Source organism: Acomys russatus, chromosome 26 (genome assembly GCF_903995435.1).
Source record: "Acomys russatus chromosome 26, mAcoRus1.1, whole genome shotgun sequence".
NCBI classification, from domain to species: domain Eukaryota; kingdom Metazoa; phylum Chordata; class Mammalia; order Rodentia; family Muridae; genus Acomys; species Acomys russatus.
The window spans coordinates 29,647,517-29,662,283 of NC_067162.1; the positions used below are offsets into that span (position 1 = coordinate 29,647,517).

General features: G+C 44.8%; 1 protein-coding gene across 3 annotated transcripts; it reads left to right on the forward strand.

Annotated features, from left to right (window-relative positions):
* Positions 1–507: 507 nt before the first annotated feature.
* On the forward strand, positions 508–8,314 carry LOC127209531 (pyrethroid hydrolase Ces2e-like). 3 transcript variants are annotated; one of them, XM_051169185.1, is made up of 12 exons: positions 508–583; positions 1,186–1,396; positions 3,139–3,280; positions 3,930–4,063; positions 4,145–4,403; positions 5,204–5,302; positions 5,816–5,967; positions 6,084–6,156; positions 6,378–6,522; positions 7,126–7,263; positions 7,647–7,719; positions 8,128–8,314. In XM_051169185.1, exons 1-12 carry the CDS (start codon positions 508–510, stop codon positions 8,312–8,314), a joined length of 1,689 nt encoding a protein of 562 aa, XP_051025142.1. The 3 variants fall into 3 exon arrangements, with proteins under 3 accessions (XP_051025142.1, XP_051025143.1, XP_051025144.1); XM_051169186.1 differs by having other exon boundaries at positions 5,816–5,956; positions 6,076–6,156; XM_051169187.1 differs by lacking the exons at positions 3,930–4,063; positions 4,145–4,403 and having other exon boundaries at positions 5,816–5,956; positions 6,076–6,156.
* The last annotated feature ends 6,453 nt before the right edge of the window (positions 8,315–14,767 follow it).

The window sequence follows — 14,767 nt, forward strand, 5'->3', positions numbered from 1 at the left end:
GGGATTCAATGAAACAGCCATGACATATAGGAAGAAATCCTTGTAGGTCCTAAGATCACTGTAAAGGTCACATTCTGAGCGCCTGCCATTGCTCTTCTTCTATCTGTGGCATCGTCAGTATTTACCTACTCGGGGAGGTCCTCCTGGTTTCTCCTGTTACAGCGTTCTCGTCCCTGACCTCTGGCCAGTGAGTATGAGAACAGCTATCATAGTGAAGCTAGGTTTGAAGGCAGGGTTTGTGGTACCCCAGAACTACAGAAGCCATGCTGTATCTTTCCAGGAAGACAAAGAGCAGGAACTGCAGAGATGAGTTTCCCCCACCTGTTGGTCATTGCCTCTTGTCACTTATACCTTTAGTTTTCAGGAAGTAAACACTTTGCCCCACCCCACGTGTTCTCCCACCTACATTCCTCTTGGTCCTGTCCGGGCAAGGCCTATATATTCTTCTTTCCATTGTGGAAGCACGTCCAGTCTGTAGTAGAACAGACTCAGGCCTGAGAGCTGACCATGGCCCTGGACAGACTTCCTGGCTGGCTGAATGCTGTGGCCTGTGGACTCCTGATTCTCTTCCTCCCTGTACTGGGTGAGACTCCCTAAGGGGTGATGGGAACCAAGGTTCTGGCCAGTTCAGTCAGAAGCTGAGCTTGTGGGGGGAAGGCACCAGGAGAGAGGAGCTGGTCTAGATAACAGATGAAAGTGTAGGGAACATGTGTCACCCAATGCCCTCACCAAAGCCCACAGAGTGAGTGCTGTAGCAGGCAGAGGGTCAGAGGTGCTCAAGGCTACCACATACTAAGGGGTCATCCCAGTGTTGGGGACCCCCAGGAGCTGGTCCTAAAGGTCAGGAAAAGAGGAGAAGGAGCATTTGCCTTCTCTCTGTGCGGTTGTGATTGTTCCCACCTTTGGGTAACAACAATAATAACCTTCATGCTGTCAAATGGCTCTGAGTATGTGACTCTTTTGGTCAGAGAAATGTTCTGGTATCCATCAAAAGGAGAATAGCGGAGGTTCCTGTGCCTGAGGGACAGAGAAACCCCCACTCTCATACCCCACAGCTGAACCGAGAGGTTCTGAATTCCCTTGCTATGTGCCTTAGTGAAAATGAGATGAGAACCCGCCCCCCCCAATAACCTGGTGGCAAATGATTACAGAAAACTAACCCTGATGGCATCTCTCCACTCACAGGTAAGGACTCATTAGAGGCCAGGCCCATCAGAAACACACACACAGGCCAGGTCCGAGGCAGCCTGGTCCATGTGAGAGGCACTGATATAGGGGTCCACACCTTCCTGGGAATTCCTTTTGCCAAGCCTCCTGTAGGAGCACTGCGCTTTGCACCGCCTGAGGCCCCTGAGCCATGGAGTGGTGTGAGAGAAGCGACCTCACATCCAGCCAGGTAAGTTCTGGACCCAGAAAGTTTCTCACTGTGGTGAGAATGAGCTCTGAGCTGTGGGCCACACTGATGTGTTCCTCCATCTCAACCACATAGCAATTCTCTGCCTGTGATGAGTGGCATTTCCCATGCATTTTTCTGATGTTGTGCTAAGGATTAGAATAGAGCAACTGTCATGCTCCTGGGTCAGAGCTTGGCACCTATGGGGAGTTAGCTCCATGTACTGCAGTGAGAAGCAGAGCCAAGCTCATCCCAGAATCAGATTGTGCCAAGGGATCTCTCTGACAGTGGAGAGGTCTGTAGAGAAAGTTCAATGGGTTTATATTAAGTAACAAGAGCCCTGAGTCTGGTGTGTCCCTCAGGAGGGCAGCAGTGGTGAACGTCCTGTACAGTTACTGTGCCAACCCATAAGGTTAAGTGCCACTGTCCAAGAATGAAAGCTTCCACCAGAGACTATACAGGAAAAATAGGTTCCCTGAGTCTCTGGACATAGGATGAAAGATTCCTTACCTGCTATGGGACAGCATTGTCCATTCATTCCTACAGGACCATTGTAGACACAGCACCCAAATATCCACGTGTCTTAATTCCCTGTTGTTGTAATAAAAATACCCTGAAAAGAGCAACTTAGGGGAGGAAGGATTCACCACAGGCCATGGTTACCGGTTACAACTATCATGGGAGGTAGGGGGTGAGGCCCTTTAGGAACGGTCACAGTAAGGAAAGCTGGTCATGTCACATTTATAATTGGGAAGAGAGAGCAAAGAATGCATGGATGCCTGATAATGCTCAGCCCACCTTTTCTGCTCATACAGTTCAGACGTCAATTGCTAGGGGATGGTGACGCCCACAATAAGCAAGTGCTCCTACTCTAATTTGTGTAATCAAGATAATCCCCACAGGCCAACCTGATCTAGACAGTCCCTCCTTGAGACTCTTCCCAGGTGATTCTACATTGTCTCACGTCAACAATAAAAATTAAATGTATCTCAACATCATCGCAGCAGGCTTTCTGTAGCCGGGGGGGGGGGGAGGTGAATATCACCACCAGCAGCTGACCATGTCCATAGACATTCTAATCTCACAAAGGGTACCCCCACTTAACTGGAGACCTCCCTGGAAATCTGGATTCCTCACAGCCCCCCACAGAGCCAGTAGCCTTTACCTTGATAGAAAAGGGTTGTGGAGAAGAATCATGCGTTACAGGAGACATTGCAGGAGTCTGGAAGGAAATCCTAAAGGTCTGCTTTTATCTTTTCTTTCATTTTTTGAGATGATAGTATGATTATATCATTTCTCTCTGTGTTTTACTCCCTCCAAGTCCCCCCATTATACTTCTTCTTGCTCTCTCAAATTCATAGCCTCTTTTCCGTTGACTGCTGTTGCATGCATATGTGTATATACATATATATTCCTAACTATAACCTGCTTAGTCTATATAATGTTTAATATGTTTTGTGGCTGGTCATTTAGTATTGGATAACGTATAGGATTGCTCTTCCCTAGGGGAGATTTTTCTCCCACTCTAAGCATTCCTTAGTTACCTCTAGCTCTTTGTGTAGGGTTGAGGCCTCATGGTCTTTACCTATCTACTTTAGTATGTCTACTGTTGCCATGCTTATTTAACTCCTGTTTAGGCTTCAGTGTTGATGAGACTTTATGGCTGTATCTTCTGATATTATGAGAACATACAGGCTTTGATTACTAAACATTTTTTTGGGATCAGCATCTGTCACTGTCAACAGGTGTCTACAAAATGATGATATATTGAATTTAGAGGGTCTGAAGAAGATAAAGATGTTTATGCCTCCCATGTCTACATCCGAGGACTGCCTGTACCTCAACATCTACACACCAGCCCATGCCCTCAAGGGTTTTAATCTGCCTGTAAGAGTTGGGCCATGGTCAACTGGGTGGGGGCAGAGAGTTCTTCCCCAGGAACATTGGCAGGGTCAAAAACAACCTGAGTTCTACTGCAGTGTAAACCTGATGTAGCCTTTGTCTAGTGGGTCCAAGAAGGGTATTTTTTTCAGCCATGTGAATAACTTAAGCCTTGAGAATGAAACACAGAATACTGGAGCTCTGAGAGGTCAGGGACTATGGTCAATGGATTAACTAAGAATTCACTCTACAAACTTGAACCCTAAAGACCCAGTCAGGTGTCCAAGGCCTGAACTCTGAGATAAGCCAAATTTACAGCTTTGAGATATTGGTTGTTCCAGTGAGAATTGGGTGATCCTTTTAGTTAGGAAAAAACACTTATGGAGACACCCTTCTTCACATTTTTGAGGAGTCTGAGAGTGATAGCAACATTGCTCTGGACTTAAATCCAAGCTGAAGTTCCTAGTGCCACAGTGGGGTTGGAAATGTGCTGACGAGACAATAGTTCCTCATGTGAAGTCTGGGTCTAAGATGCTGAGGAATCCTGTGTGTGTATTTATCTGCATAGATAGACAACAGTTGACAATTGAGAAGGCAGTCTCACTTGAGTGTGTGCTGGCTAGATGCCTTCTGGCATTTCTCTTGATTTTTCTAGGTGATGGTGTGGATCCATGGTGGTTCACTCATTATAGGCATGGCTTCCATGTATGATGGATCCACACTGGCAGCCACAGAGGATGTGGTGGTCGTCACTATCCAGTACCGTCTGGGTATCCTGGGCTTCTTCAGGTGAGCCAAGGGCTGGGCTGGGCAATGGTGGGTGAGCAGAGCCTAGACAGCCCTGTGATCCCCATCCCTTCCACTTCTCAGCACTGGTGACCAGCACGCCAAAGGAAACTGGGGCTTCTTAGACCAAGTGGCCGCCCTACACTGGGTCCAGCAGAACATCGCCCACTTTGGAGGCAACCCTGACCAGGTCACCATTTTTGGCAACTCGGCAGGTGGCACAAGTGTGTCTTTCCATGTTGTATCCCCAATGTCCCAAGGACTCTTCCACAGAGCCATCATGGAGAGTGGGGTGGCCCTGCTGCCTCGCCTTATATCTAACACTTCCGAAGTGATCTCCACGGTATGTGGCTTCCTTCACCCAAACCCTTATGTTCTGCCTCTGCCCTCTGCCTCCGATACCTTAGTACTCTGTTCAGTGGGGGAAACAATAGCTTCTTTTCAATCATTTCTAAGTGTTTCAAGGATTTGAATCCTTGAAACTTCCCTCTACTTTATGAATGTTGAATACATTATATAGCTTGTAAAGTTGCTCCCAGCAGTTTCCATCACTGGCAACAAAACAAAACAAAACAAAAACAAAAACAAACAAAAAAAAAAAACCAAGCATGCATGGGAATGGACGATGATTCCGTGGGTGAGAGAGACTGCTGTGCCACTGTGGGGGCTAGAAGTCAAATGCCCAGAAACCACATAAGGCTAGATGTGGTAGTACTTATTTGCAATTCCACTGTTCCTATGGTGAAGTGGGTGGCAGAGACAGGGGTTCTCTAAAGGTTGAAGGTCAACCACATTGTTGAAGGCAGCAACAAACAAGAGAACCTGTCTTAAACAAGAAGGAATATCACAAGCAATATACAAGGTTGTCCTCTGACTTTCATAGACATAATGTGGCACACAATACCCATTGTTCCACGGGAACACACACACAAACAGAAACAACCACAGAAACAGGCAGACTGAATGACTCCTTTCTCAGCTGTCAACCCTGAGCAACACGAAAACGGGAATGATTTCATGCTGTATTGTAATCAGTACATAGCACACAAGAGGATGTTAGCGACAGTGCCATCCACTTGGGACTTGGAAGATACTCCTTCCTTCCAGGAAGGATGAGCCAACTCATGCCTGCTCCCTTTACAGATGGTGGCAAATCTATCGGCTTGTGCGGCTTCAAACTCAGAGGCCCTGGTGCGCTGCCTAAGAGGCAAGAGTGAAGCAGAAATTCTGGCTATTAACAAGGTTGGATAATTTTGTGGCCGGGAAGAGGGTAGAGAATTGGGTGGTGTGTGACTGCAAGTCCTCGCCACTCTGGACAAATTACTTTATCTGCATGGCTTAGCATCCTTTTAGCCCTGGGTGTAAAAATGTAGGGTTCTTGAGACTTGATAGCCTGTGACCATAAAGTAGGGAAGGAGAACCCCCTCAATCATGGACCTAGAGGAGGTCAATAGTGTGCGGGTAGGAGGAAGGGAGGAACGGGGAGATACAAGTGATGGGAGAACAATTGAGTTGTAATCTGAATAAATTAATTAATAAAAAAATAAAATGAAGTCATTTTCAGAAAAAAATGTAGGGTCTCTTCTGGGTTGAGAAGAAGGAGGTGTGCTAGGAATGACTATTTTGAGACAAACTGGGATATGGAGAAATGATGGAGAACCTTCAATGGGCGTGTGTGTGTGTGTGTGTGTGTGTGTGTGTGTGTGTGTGTGTGTGTGTGTGTACTATCCAATACTACCCTTGAATGTTGCACAGGTCTTCAGGATCATCCCTGGTGTGGTGGATGGGGAATTCCTACCGAGCCATCCTCAAGAGCTGCTGGCCTCTGCTGATTTTCACCCTGTCCCCAGCATCATTGGTGTCAACAATGATGAGTTTGGCTGGATTCTCCCACTGGTAAGGCCCGGGTCTAATCTCCTATGTGCCTGGGGTCTCTATGGTGGGCAATGGGAACTCAGAGATTCATTGATCTATAACCAGCCAACTTAAAATTTAAAACATTCTCCACACCCGAGGCCTTCAGTGCTTCTCAGACAATAAAGAAAATAACCAGAAAGACTCTGCAGGCTATTCTGAAGAAAGCAACAGAAGAGATGGTGAGAATCTTTGAGGCTTGCCCCCATTGAGAGAACCTCTCAATATCTGGCTCAGAGAGCATTCCTTGAAGTGTGGGGGGGGTGAGGGTGTGCCTAGCTATCTGAAGTCACTCAGAGTTTCCCCCAATACCAGACCTCAACTTCATTCCCTCTCCCTAAGGACGTTGCCAACCCATTCTAGTGACTACCTAACCTCATTCTTTCTTATCACAATGTGGCAGATGTTGCCTCCTGAGTGTAGTGACCTGTTAATGGAAGAATACATGGGGAACACTAAGGACCCCCAGACCCTCCAAATACAGTTCACAGACATGATAGGGGACTTCTTGATCGTGATGCCTGCACTCCAAGTAGCACGTTTTCAGCGTGAGTACATCTGTAACAAGATTGAGGGAGGAAGCTCAGAGCTGTGGGTCCCAGGTGAGCTCTGTAGTGTCCAGGCTTGACCTGTGTCTGGATCAGATCTGTTTCCAGACCCTGAGAGTCCTTATCTAGTAAATCTTTTTTTCTTTTTCTTTTTTAAATTTAAGATGTGTTTGTTTGTTTATTATGTATACAGTGCTCTACCTGCAGGTCAGTAAAGGGCATCAGATCACATCACAGATGGTTGTGAGACACCATGGGGTTGCTGGAGATTGAACTCAGGACCTTTGGAAGAGCATTCAATGCTTCTAACCTCTGAGCCATCTCTCTAGCCCATAAATCTTTGCATTGAGTGTAAGGAAGTGACATCTTATCTGGGTACAGATGAGGAGACAGATGGGTGATATCTGTGACTTGCCCTGGCCTGGAGAGGACAGAGTCATTACGTAACAGTGGGCTTTCCCACAGCCAAAGCTCCAGGATGGGGCTCCACACTCAACTGTTTTGATTCCAGACAACTTGAGGTCAAGTTATGTTGTTACCAAATGTGGGTCAGGACTGTGTGAAGCAAGTTGCACTTAGGTCACTATGTGTCCTTGCCCTCAGGTTCCCGTGCCCCAGTCTTCTTCTATGAGTTTCAGCATCAGTCCAGATTTCTCAGGGGTTTCAGGCCACGGCACGTAAAGGCTGACCATGGTGATGAGGTTTTCCTTATCTTTGGATCCTTCTTCTGGGGCGCCAAATGTGAGTCTCGCTTGTTTTCCACAAACAGGATGGAGAGCCAAGTTTGGACCTGAAGGATGTCTGACCTTTGAGCCCAATTTAGGAATCCAAGGCTCTAGGAAAAACAGGATCAACTGTGTACTATCTCACAGCTCAAAGCCTACACTGGGTCTCTCCCTTTCTTAGTTTAGCTTGGGCTAGAGGAAATGAAAATTCACTGGATCAAGAATGGACCTGGAGGAGTTTACTTAGAGGGCTGCATGGATCTTGGATGCTGGGTTATAAGGGATGAAGGCAACAAAGCCTAGAGTTCAGTTTTAGGGCACAGCTGGTGTGGCATGAAGAGTGACTTGGGCAGCTGCATTAAAAAGCTGCTATCTGGACCCTTGCCCTCTCATTTGTAGTTGACCTCACTGTGCAGGAGAAGCTGCTGAGCAGGAGGATGATGAAGTACTGGGCCAACTTTGCACGGCATGGGTAAGGGGATGCTCTTCCCTCATCCTCCTAAGGGCTGGGTCTTCACGTAGGGATCCATTTGTGATTGGTGATCTCATCAGCATGCACAAATCCTTTCTCAAATGATGGAGTCCTCTGTTCCCAATGCATACTGAGATATAACACTTTGTAGGTGTTGGTTACTTGTCAGCTCATAGTGACCTGTGGATGGGTCACATATCTTGCCTCCGAGGAAGAGGAACAAAACAGGCCAAGTAACCTTATCCCACATGGAGTAGAAACTAGTGGATCTCACTTGTATCCCTAAATCAGGATGTTTTCACCGTCAGGCCCCTAGTCTTCTTAGACCATTGCCCTGACTCAAACTAGGCGATCAGGCCTTAGATGAGAGTGACCTTCATCTTTCTCTGCTGTTTGGTACATCCATAGGAACCCCAACACCAAGGGTCTACCCTACTGGCCAGTGTCAAATCAAGATGAGCAGTACCTGCAGCTGAACCTCCAACCTTCTGTGAGCTGTGCCCTGAAGGCCAGAAGGTGGCAGTTCTGGACCAAGACACTTCCCCAAAAGATTCAAGAGCTAGAAGGAGCTCATGCCAAGAACAAGAATGTGTAGTGCCCAAAGTAAGAAAAGGTATATGAACATCAGTAAAGTTGAGGTTAGTGTGAAGTTTTCACAGCCCATTTAAAAGAATGCATTAATTCCAACACTCACATATCCATTTCTAAGCTCTATAGTTGTCCAACACTATTTTCCATTCCTTACTCAAAGTGCTGGGCAAATTTTCATTAGACCTACTCCATAAATGCTTTCATATAAGTGTGGCTGTCCCTAAGTGTAAGTCTCTAAGTGCCCCCATCTTCATTTATGATCCTCTGGTCCTAGACTCCTTTCTCCTCTCCTCCCTTACTTTCTCTCCATCCTCTTTTCTTCTCCAAGACCAAAACTGCAGAAACTTTGGGGAATGTTGACTACACAGGGTAGGCTATATCAAAACCCCATACCCTTCACTCAGCACGTCCCAAGTTTCTATCTATTTATAAGCAGCCAGTACTAAACCTGATTATCCAAAGTCCTATTATCTTAATAAGCTCAAGATACAACTCCAATCAGATCACAAACTGCCCCTATGTCTTGTAATAAGGCACCTGTGGCCCCAGCTATTGAAAGGAAATATTGCCTGAGCCCAGTATTTCCAGGCCAGCTTGAGCAACACAGCAAGACTTACATCTCATAAACAAAAGCAATCATAAGCTGTATGGTTTCTAAACAACAGAAATGTATGTGAAATTCTGTAGACAGAGAAATATAGGGTGAAGTTGCCAGCGGATCTATTATGAGGCAAGGACTAGCTGTTTGGCCTAGAGATTACACCAGGAGTCCTCTCCAGGTAGGATATGCAAACTATGACACTCCAGGCCTTCTAAGTGTCCCAACTCTTAATTTCAACACATTAGGAATTAGGTGTCCACAAACGAATTTGAGTGACACAGTCTTTCAGGGCACATCTCCTAGACCTCTCTGACATCAGCCACTGAGCATGTCAGTCTCTGAAAAACTCTTTGCATATTGTCCCTATAGAGGAAATCTCATATCTTTCCCTTCCAAATTGAGATTGTCCTCTTTTGTTAGAAGCTGGACTTGCCATATCCATAAATATTTCAAACAAGGCCAAGAAGGGTTGGAAGTTGAGCAGAAGGCCCAGGTGGGATTTCTATAATAATAAATTTTCTCTTATTCTTAGGGTGTTTGTAGACATTGTGAAGCCCACACCTGTATGGAAATATAACATCTGTGAAGATCTTTCTCTGCAGTGTGTGTCATGAATGTGATAGGGAGGTAGAAATGTTCAGACATATCTAGCAGAAGACATTCCTGTCTCTGGCACCGTGACTGCTGGCTTTACTATGTATGAGAGTGTCTACTTGTTTTAAAGAAATCCTCCTGTAGCATCCTGACTCTTCTTATAGTCCATGTGATTAATTTTCATCCTTATGTTATTGTTTTCCTTAAACTTCTTAACCACAGCAACTCAATGTTTTTTGTATATTATGTCATTTACAATGGTGTCAAACTGTGTCATTTATTCCCCCCCCCAAAACATCTCTGTCATTGAGATGAGAGGATGTGTCCTGTTGTCCTATTGATTTTTGAAATTCTCATCCTCTACTCTGGCCAATTTGCCTTCCTTGGGTATCAATTTTCCCAAGACAAAACCCCTTCTCATTTCCAGCACCTTTGGATGAAAGTGAAGACTCCTGCCTCTCCTCAACATCAGGACACAGATGAGGGGAGTGCTGAACCCCACAACAAATGGTTGAGTCCAAAGATACTTTTCATTCATCCCAAAATTCCCTCCATGCCATCAAGCTCTGCTTTCTGCTCCTGTACTTTGCACATGGTATGGCTTGGGGGAAAATGTAGCTCTTCTTGTCATATCCTATAAGAGGAATCGCTGCTATTTAGCTGCCACCCAATATAATGCTCTTAAGATGAGATCAAGCAATACTTTCTTCTGTCATTGCAGAGTTCTAATGCATGTGTTTAATCCTCAGCACCACTTACCCTCTCAACAGCTGCACATCTGAGTCACTTCCATGTAAAGACTCTTCTTTGGTTGGGAGATGTAAGAGAAGGCTTTCACTATGTAGCCCAGGCTGGGCTCATGTTCATAATTCTCTTACCTCAGACTCTTGAGTACTGGGATTATAAGCAAACATCAACAGGCATGCTTAAGCAATCCATTATGGACAATTTCAAACACAACTGTATGACCACAGGCTTTCAACTCTTTTTGGTGAATGCATAAGTATGGCCATGTGTATGTTTAACTTTGAAAGGTTATGCAGGCTAATTGGATGGCTCAATGTGGGTAAAGACACTTGTTATCAAATTTGATGACCTGAGTTCGTTCTCCACAGGGTAGAATAAAAGAAATATTGTGCCAAAATGTCTTCCAAAATGATTGTATCATATGTCAACCCCTTTAGATGTGTGTGTGTGTGTGTGTGTGTGTGTGTGTGTGTGTGTGTGTGTGTGTGGTGCCAATTGCTGCACATCTTCACCTACACCAGGACTTGGGAATGGCTAATATGGTTGCATTGGATAGGTGCATAGTTGTGTCTCATTGTCGATGGTTATCTGGACCTTTATTTTTACTCTTATTATCATTACCATTATTTTTCTCTTTCTTTCTTTCTTTCTTTCTTTCTTTCTTTCTTTCTTCTTCTTCTTCTTCTTCTTCTTCTTCTTGTTCTTCTTGTTCTTGTTCTTGTTCTTGTTCTTCTTCTTGTTCTTGTTCTTGTTCTTGTTCTTCTTCTTCTTCTTCTTCTTCTTCTTCTTCTTCTTCTTCTTCTTCTTCTTCTTCTTCTTCTTCTTCTTCTTTCCGGGGATTGGTTCTAGCTTTATATTCCAGCCCAGCATTAAACTCAGGACCCACCAGCCTCTGCTTCTCAATTGTTAGGACCACTTGAATTTGCCAACATCCCCACTTTCCTCAGACTTTTAGGCTCTGCCTTCAACTTCCTCTTTGTTTCTCTCCATCTCAGTCTTTCTCCATTCTGAGTCTCCTTCAGTTCTTTCTCTGATACTGTCTCCTACATCTCTACTCTTTCCTCCAGATTTAGTGTGGCACATTCCTGCAATCCCAGCACTACAAAAGCTGAGGCACAGACTTATTAAATATTATCATTACTATTGTAATTTTATGTGCAGTAGTAGTCATATGCAAAACCATGTGCAGGTAAATGGATCGAACAAGGAAATATACTGAGTGAAATAACCCCAACCCAAAAATACAATGTGCCTTTTTATTTTTGGATCATATCTCTGAACCTTTAAATGTGATTATAATAATATAACATATAAATATCAGAGGTCTAAGTGGTGTTGGAAGGTCCAGAAATGTTCAGCAGAGAGGTGCCTGGTTCATGCTCCTGAGCACGTCCACATGTGGAGGGGCATGTCTGCCCCCTGAGTCCCCCTGGATCATACTGCCACTACTCGTATTTCATCTCCTGTGACTTCATTGCCACTCTTACCTTATGTTGTCCCTAGACTCTTATTCTATATGCCATTTTACAAAGGTGACAAGTTGTATTCAGCTTGTTCCTGTGTTCCCCCAAAGCACTTTCCCTCTTTCATTAAAAGAATGAATTCTTTGTTCTCTAAACCCTGATATCCTCCCTCCCCAGATCCCGACCTGTGACCAATTTGCCCCCTGGGGTACATGTATTCATTCCTGGCTTGACAACATCCTTTTTTACCCCTTAAAACCAGTCATTGAAACATAATCAGTGAGGATTCTTACACGTGGCAGAAGAGAGATGGGGCAATCTTTTAGCCATGGTTCTGTAGCTGGGCAGAGAAGAGCCCTTTTTCTGAGTGCAGGACTCATGCCTGATACCTGACTTGTACTGGGGCCTCAAGGAGTTGCTGAGCTCCTGCTGCACATGTGCGTGCACATTCACACACGCACGCTCACACACACACACGCACACACACACACATCTGTTAGGTCCCCATTTCTTCTGAAATACAGACACTTCACTGAAATGGCATTTAGAATTTCAGTAACTGTATTATTTTTTGAAAGCTTTCTTGTTGAATTGTTCCTATGCAACCAAATTTGCCCATTTGCCATCATGTATGGACACATTTTGCATAAAAATATGAGCTATGCAAATACCTACATATGAGGCTACTTCTTTCATTGGAAAAAGGTCCCTTGAGCTCCTCTATGTCAACTGTTGCCTGGTCTCTGCTGCTAAACAAACACTTTCTGATGGGACACCTGGGAAACTGCATGTACCTTGGAAACATCAGAGCTCTGGCTATCCTATCATGGAAAGGGAATCATTTGTAACTGGTCCTGCTACTAAGTACAATGCTTTTGAGATAAAAGTGATGCTGTCCTTTGGTTGAGTGTCATTCTACACATGCACATAACACATTTTCCCCACCCCAAGTTGATGCATTAGTGAGTGATCTGATTTTGACTACTTTTAATCAAGCTCTTATGAACTTTTTGTAGTATGACTTTTTTGTGATTGGTGTTTTAAATTTCTTGAACTAAAAAACCAGAAGTAAAATTACTCAATTATAGGGTAAATGTGTATTTCAATTTTAAAGAAACTGTCAAAGTGTCATCTGAAATGACTATATCATTTTGTATCTCCTTCCATCATGTATGATAGTGCCAGTGGGTCCATGTCTTTGCCAACATTTGGCTGTATGGATCTTAAACCTGGTTATAGTGAATGGGCCAAGAGTAGTAGCTCATTGAAGATATTCTCATGGAGTTGAGTCTCTACTTTCATCTATCTATCCATCTATTATCTATGTATCTATCTATCTCATCTCTGTCTCCATCTCATGCTCTCTCTACTCACTCCCTGCCTCCCTCCATAGAACACAACCTGGGTGTCTCCATTTCACATTTTCACTGTGGCCTTGGCCATCATCAACTCGGGGCATCTGAGTGATGGTGCCTTGAATAGCAGAGCACACAGCGATTTCTCTAGCCAAGCTCCAGAAATATCTGGGAGTAAGAAGCACAGAGATGTCCAGCGTCCATCAGGAGACTGGAGAAAATGGGACATTATCAGCCTCCGTGGTCCCCGGTTCCTTTGGTAGGGAATTTGGAGTAGAAAATACAGCTGCCAAGAAAAGTTAGAGCCACAGACAGGGCAAGAGTGTGTTGGAGGGGTGACACTGAATCAAAGGAGCCCTGTTGATTAGAGGGAGGCAGGAAACCCATCTGTGTTGTGCCAGGGAAACATCCAGAGGGACACCAAGGAAGAAGTCCTGTAGTGACATGATGCAAGGCTCTAGATTCTTACTTGGATAATAATGATGGAGATCACAATTTGGATCCAAGGCCAATTCTCAGGTGCACTAAATGCTGTCTGACACTGATGCCCACAGCACTTGCTCCAGGGAATCAGGCTGGACTGGGCATGGGATCCTGATCGTGCACTCTTTAATTTCTCCTGCCAGGTTCTTTCTGATTCTGAGACTCTGATTTATACATTTGTATCTCAGCTCTATCACAGGTTCTGTGAGACCAGATTGTCCCCAGTGTTGGAGCCAGCGAGGCCCTATTAAATACTTGTCCTGTGGCTAAGAGTGAGATCGAACTGGGTGGCTAGAGAACTTTCCTCCAATCCTGATGACCCACGTTCCACTCTGCAATCCACACAGTAGGAGAACATGGACTTACACAAATTGTCCTCTCATCACTATATGTGAGCCTTGGCATGGGAGAACCCTCATGATATGTACATGAGCATAATAAATAAATAAATGCAAACAATAGAATATTTCTTAAGTGAATAAATGACTGTGAAGTTGCTCTTGGCAGGGTCTGGCCACTGGAGATGCATCATGATGGGGAAGTGAGTAGGAGCTGGGGACTTTAAAGGCACCAGAATCGTATCATGAAAAAGCCATGCATGACCTGACAGGGAGCAGGGTCCATGCAGATCCTAAGATCATTATAGGGACCAGAGACCCTGGAAGCAGGCTCAGTAAACTAAGACTTCAAAGCACAGGGAAATCCTGAGGGTGAAGGTCACACTCAGAACACCTGCATTCGCCTGTCTCTCCTGAGATGTCTTGAGTATGACCTACTCACAGAAGGCCTCTGGCTTCTCCTGTTACAGCTTTCAGCCCAGATGTGGGAACAGTGTTCCTGGTTCCAGAAGAGCTTTACAATCCATGCTGTGGCTTTCCAGGAAGCCAAAGAGGGAACAGAAACTGCAGAGGTGGTCATAATGACTATTCTTGGCTGTCAATTTAATGACATCTGGAATACAGAAATGGAGGGCACACCTGTGAAGAGTTTTTTACTTGGTTTGATATAGGTAAATTTACATTTAGTCTGGGCATTTGAGGTAAGAAGACACAAGCCTTTGATCTAGATCTTGAGGCAGGAAGATAGCTTTTCTTTTCTTACTCTTTTAAAAAAATATTTCCTTTTATTTATTTATCACTTTACAGCCTGATCCCAGTGCCCTCCCTCCTCTCCTCCCAGTCCTACTTTCATGCCCTCTCCTACTCCTCCCTCTC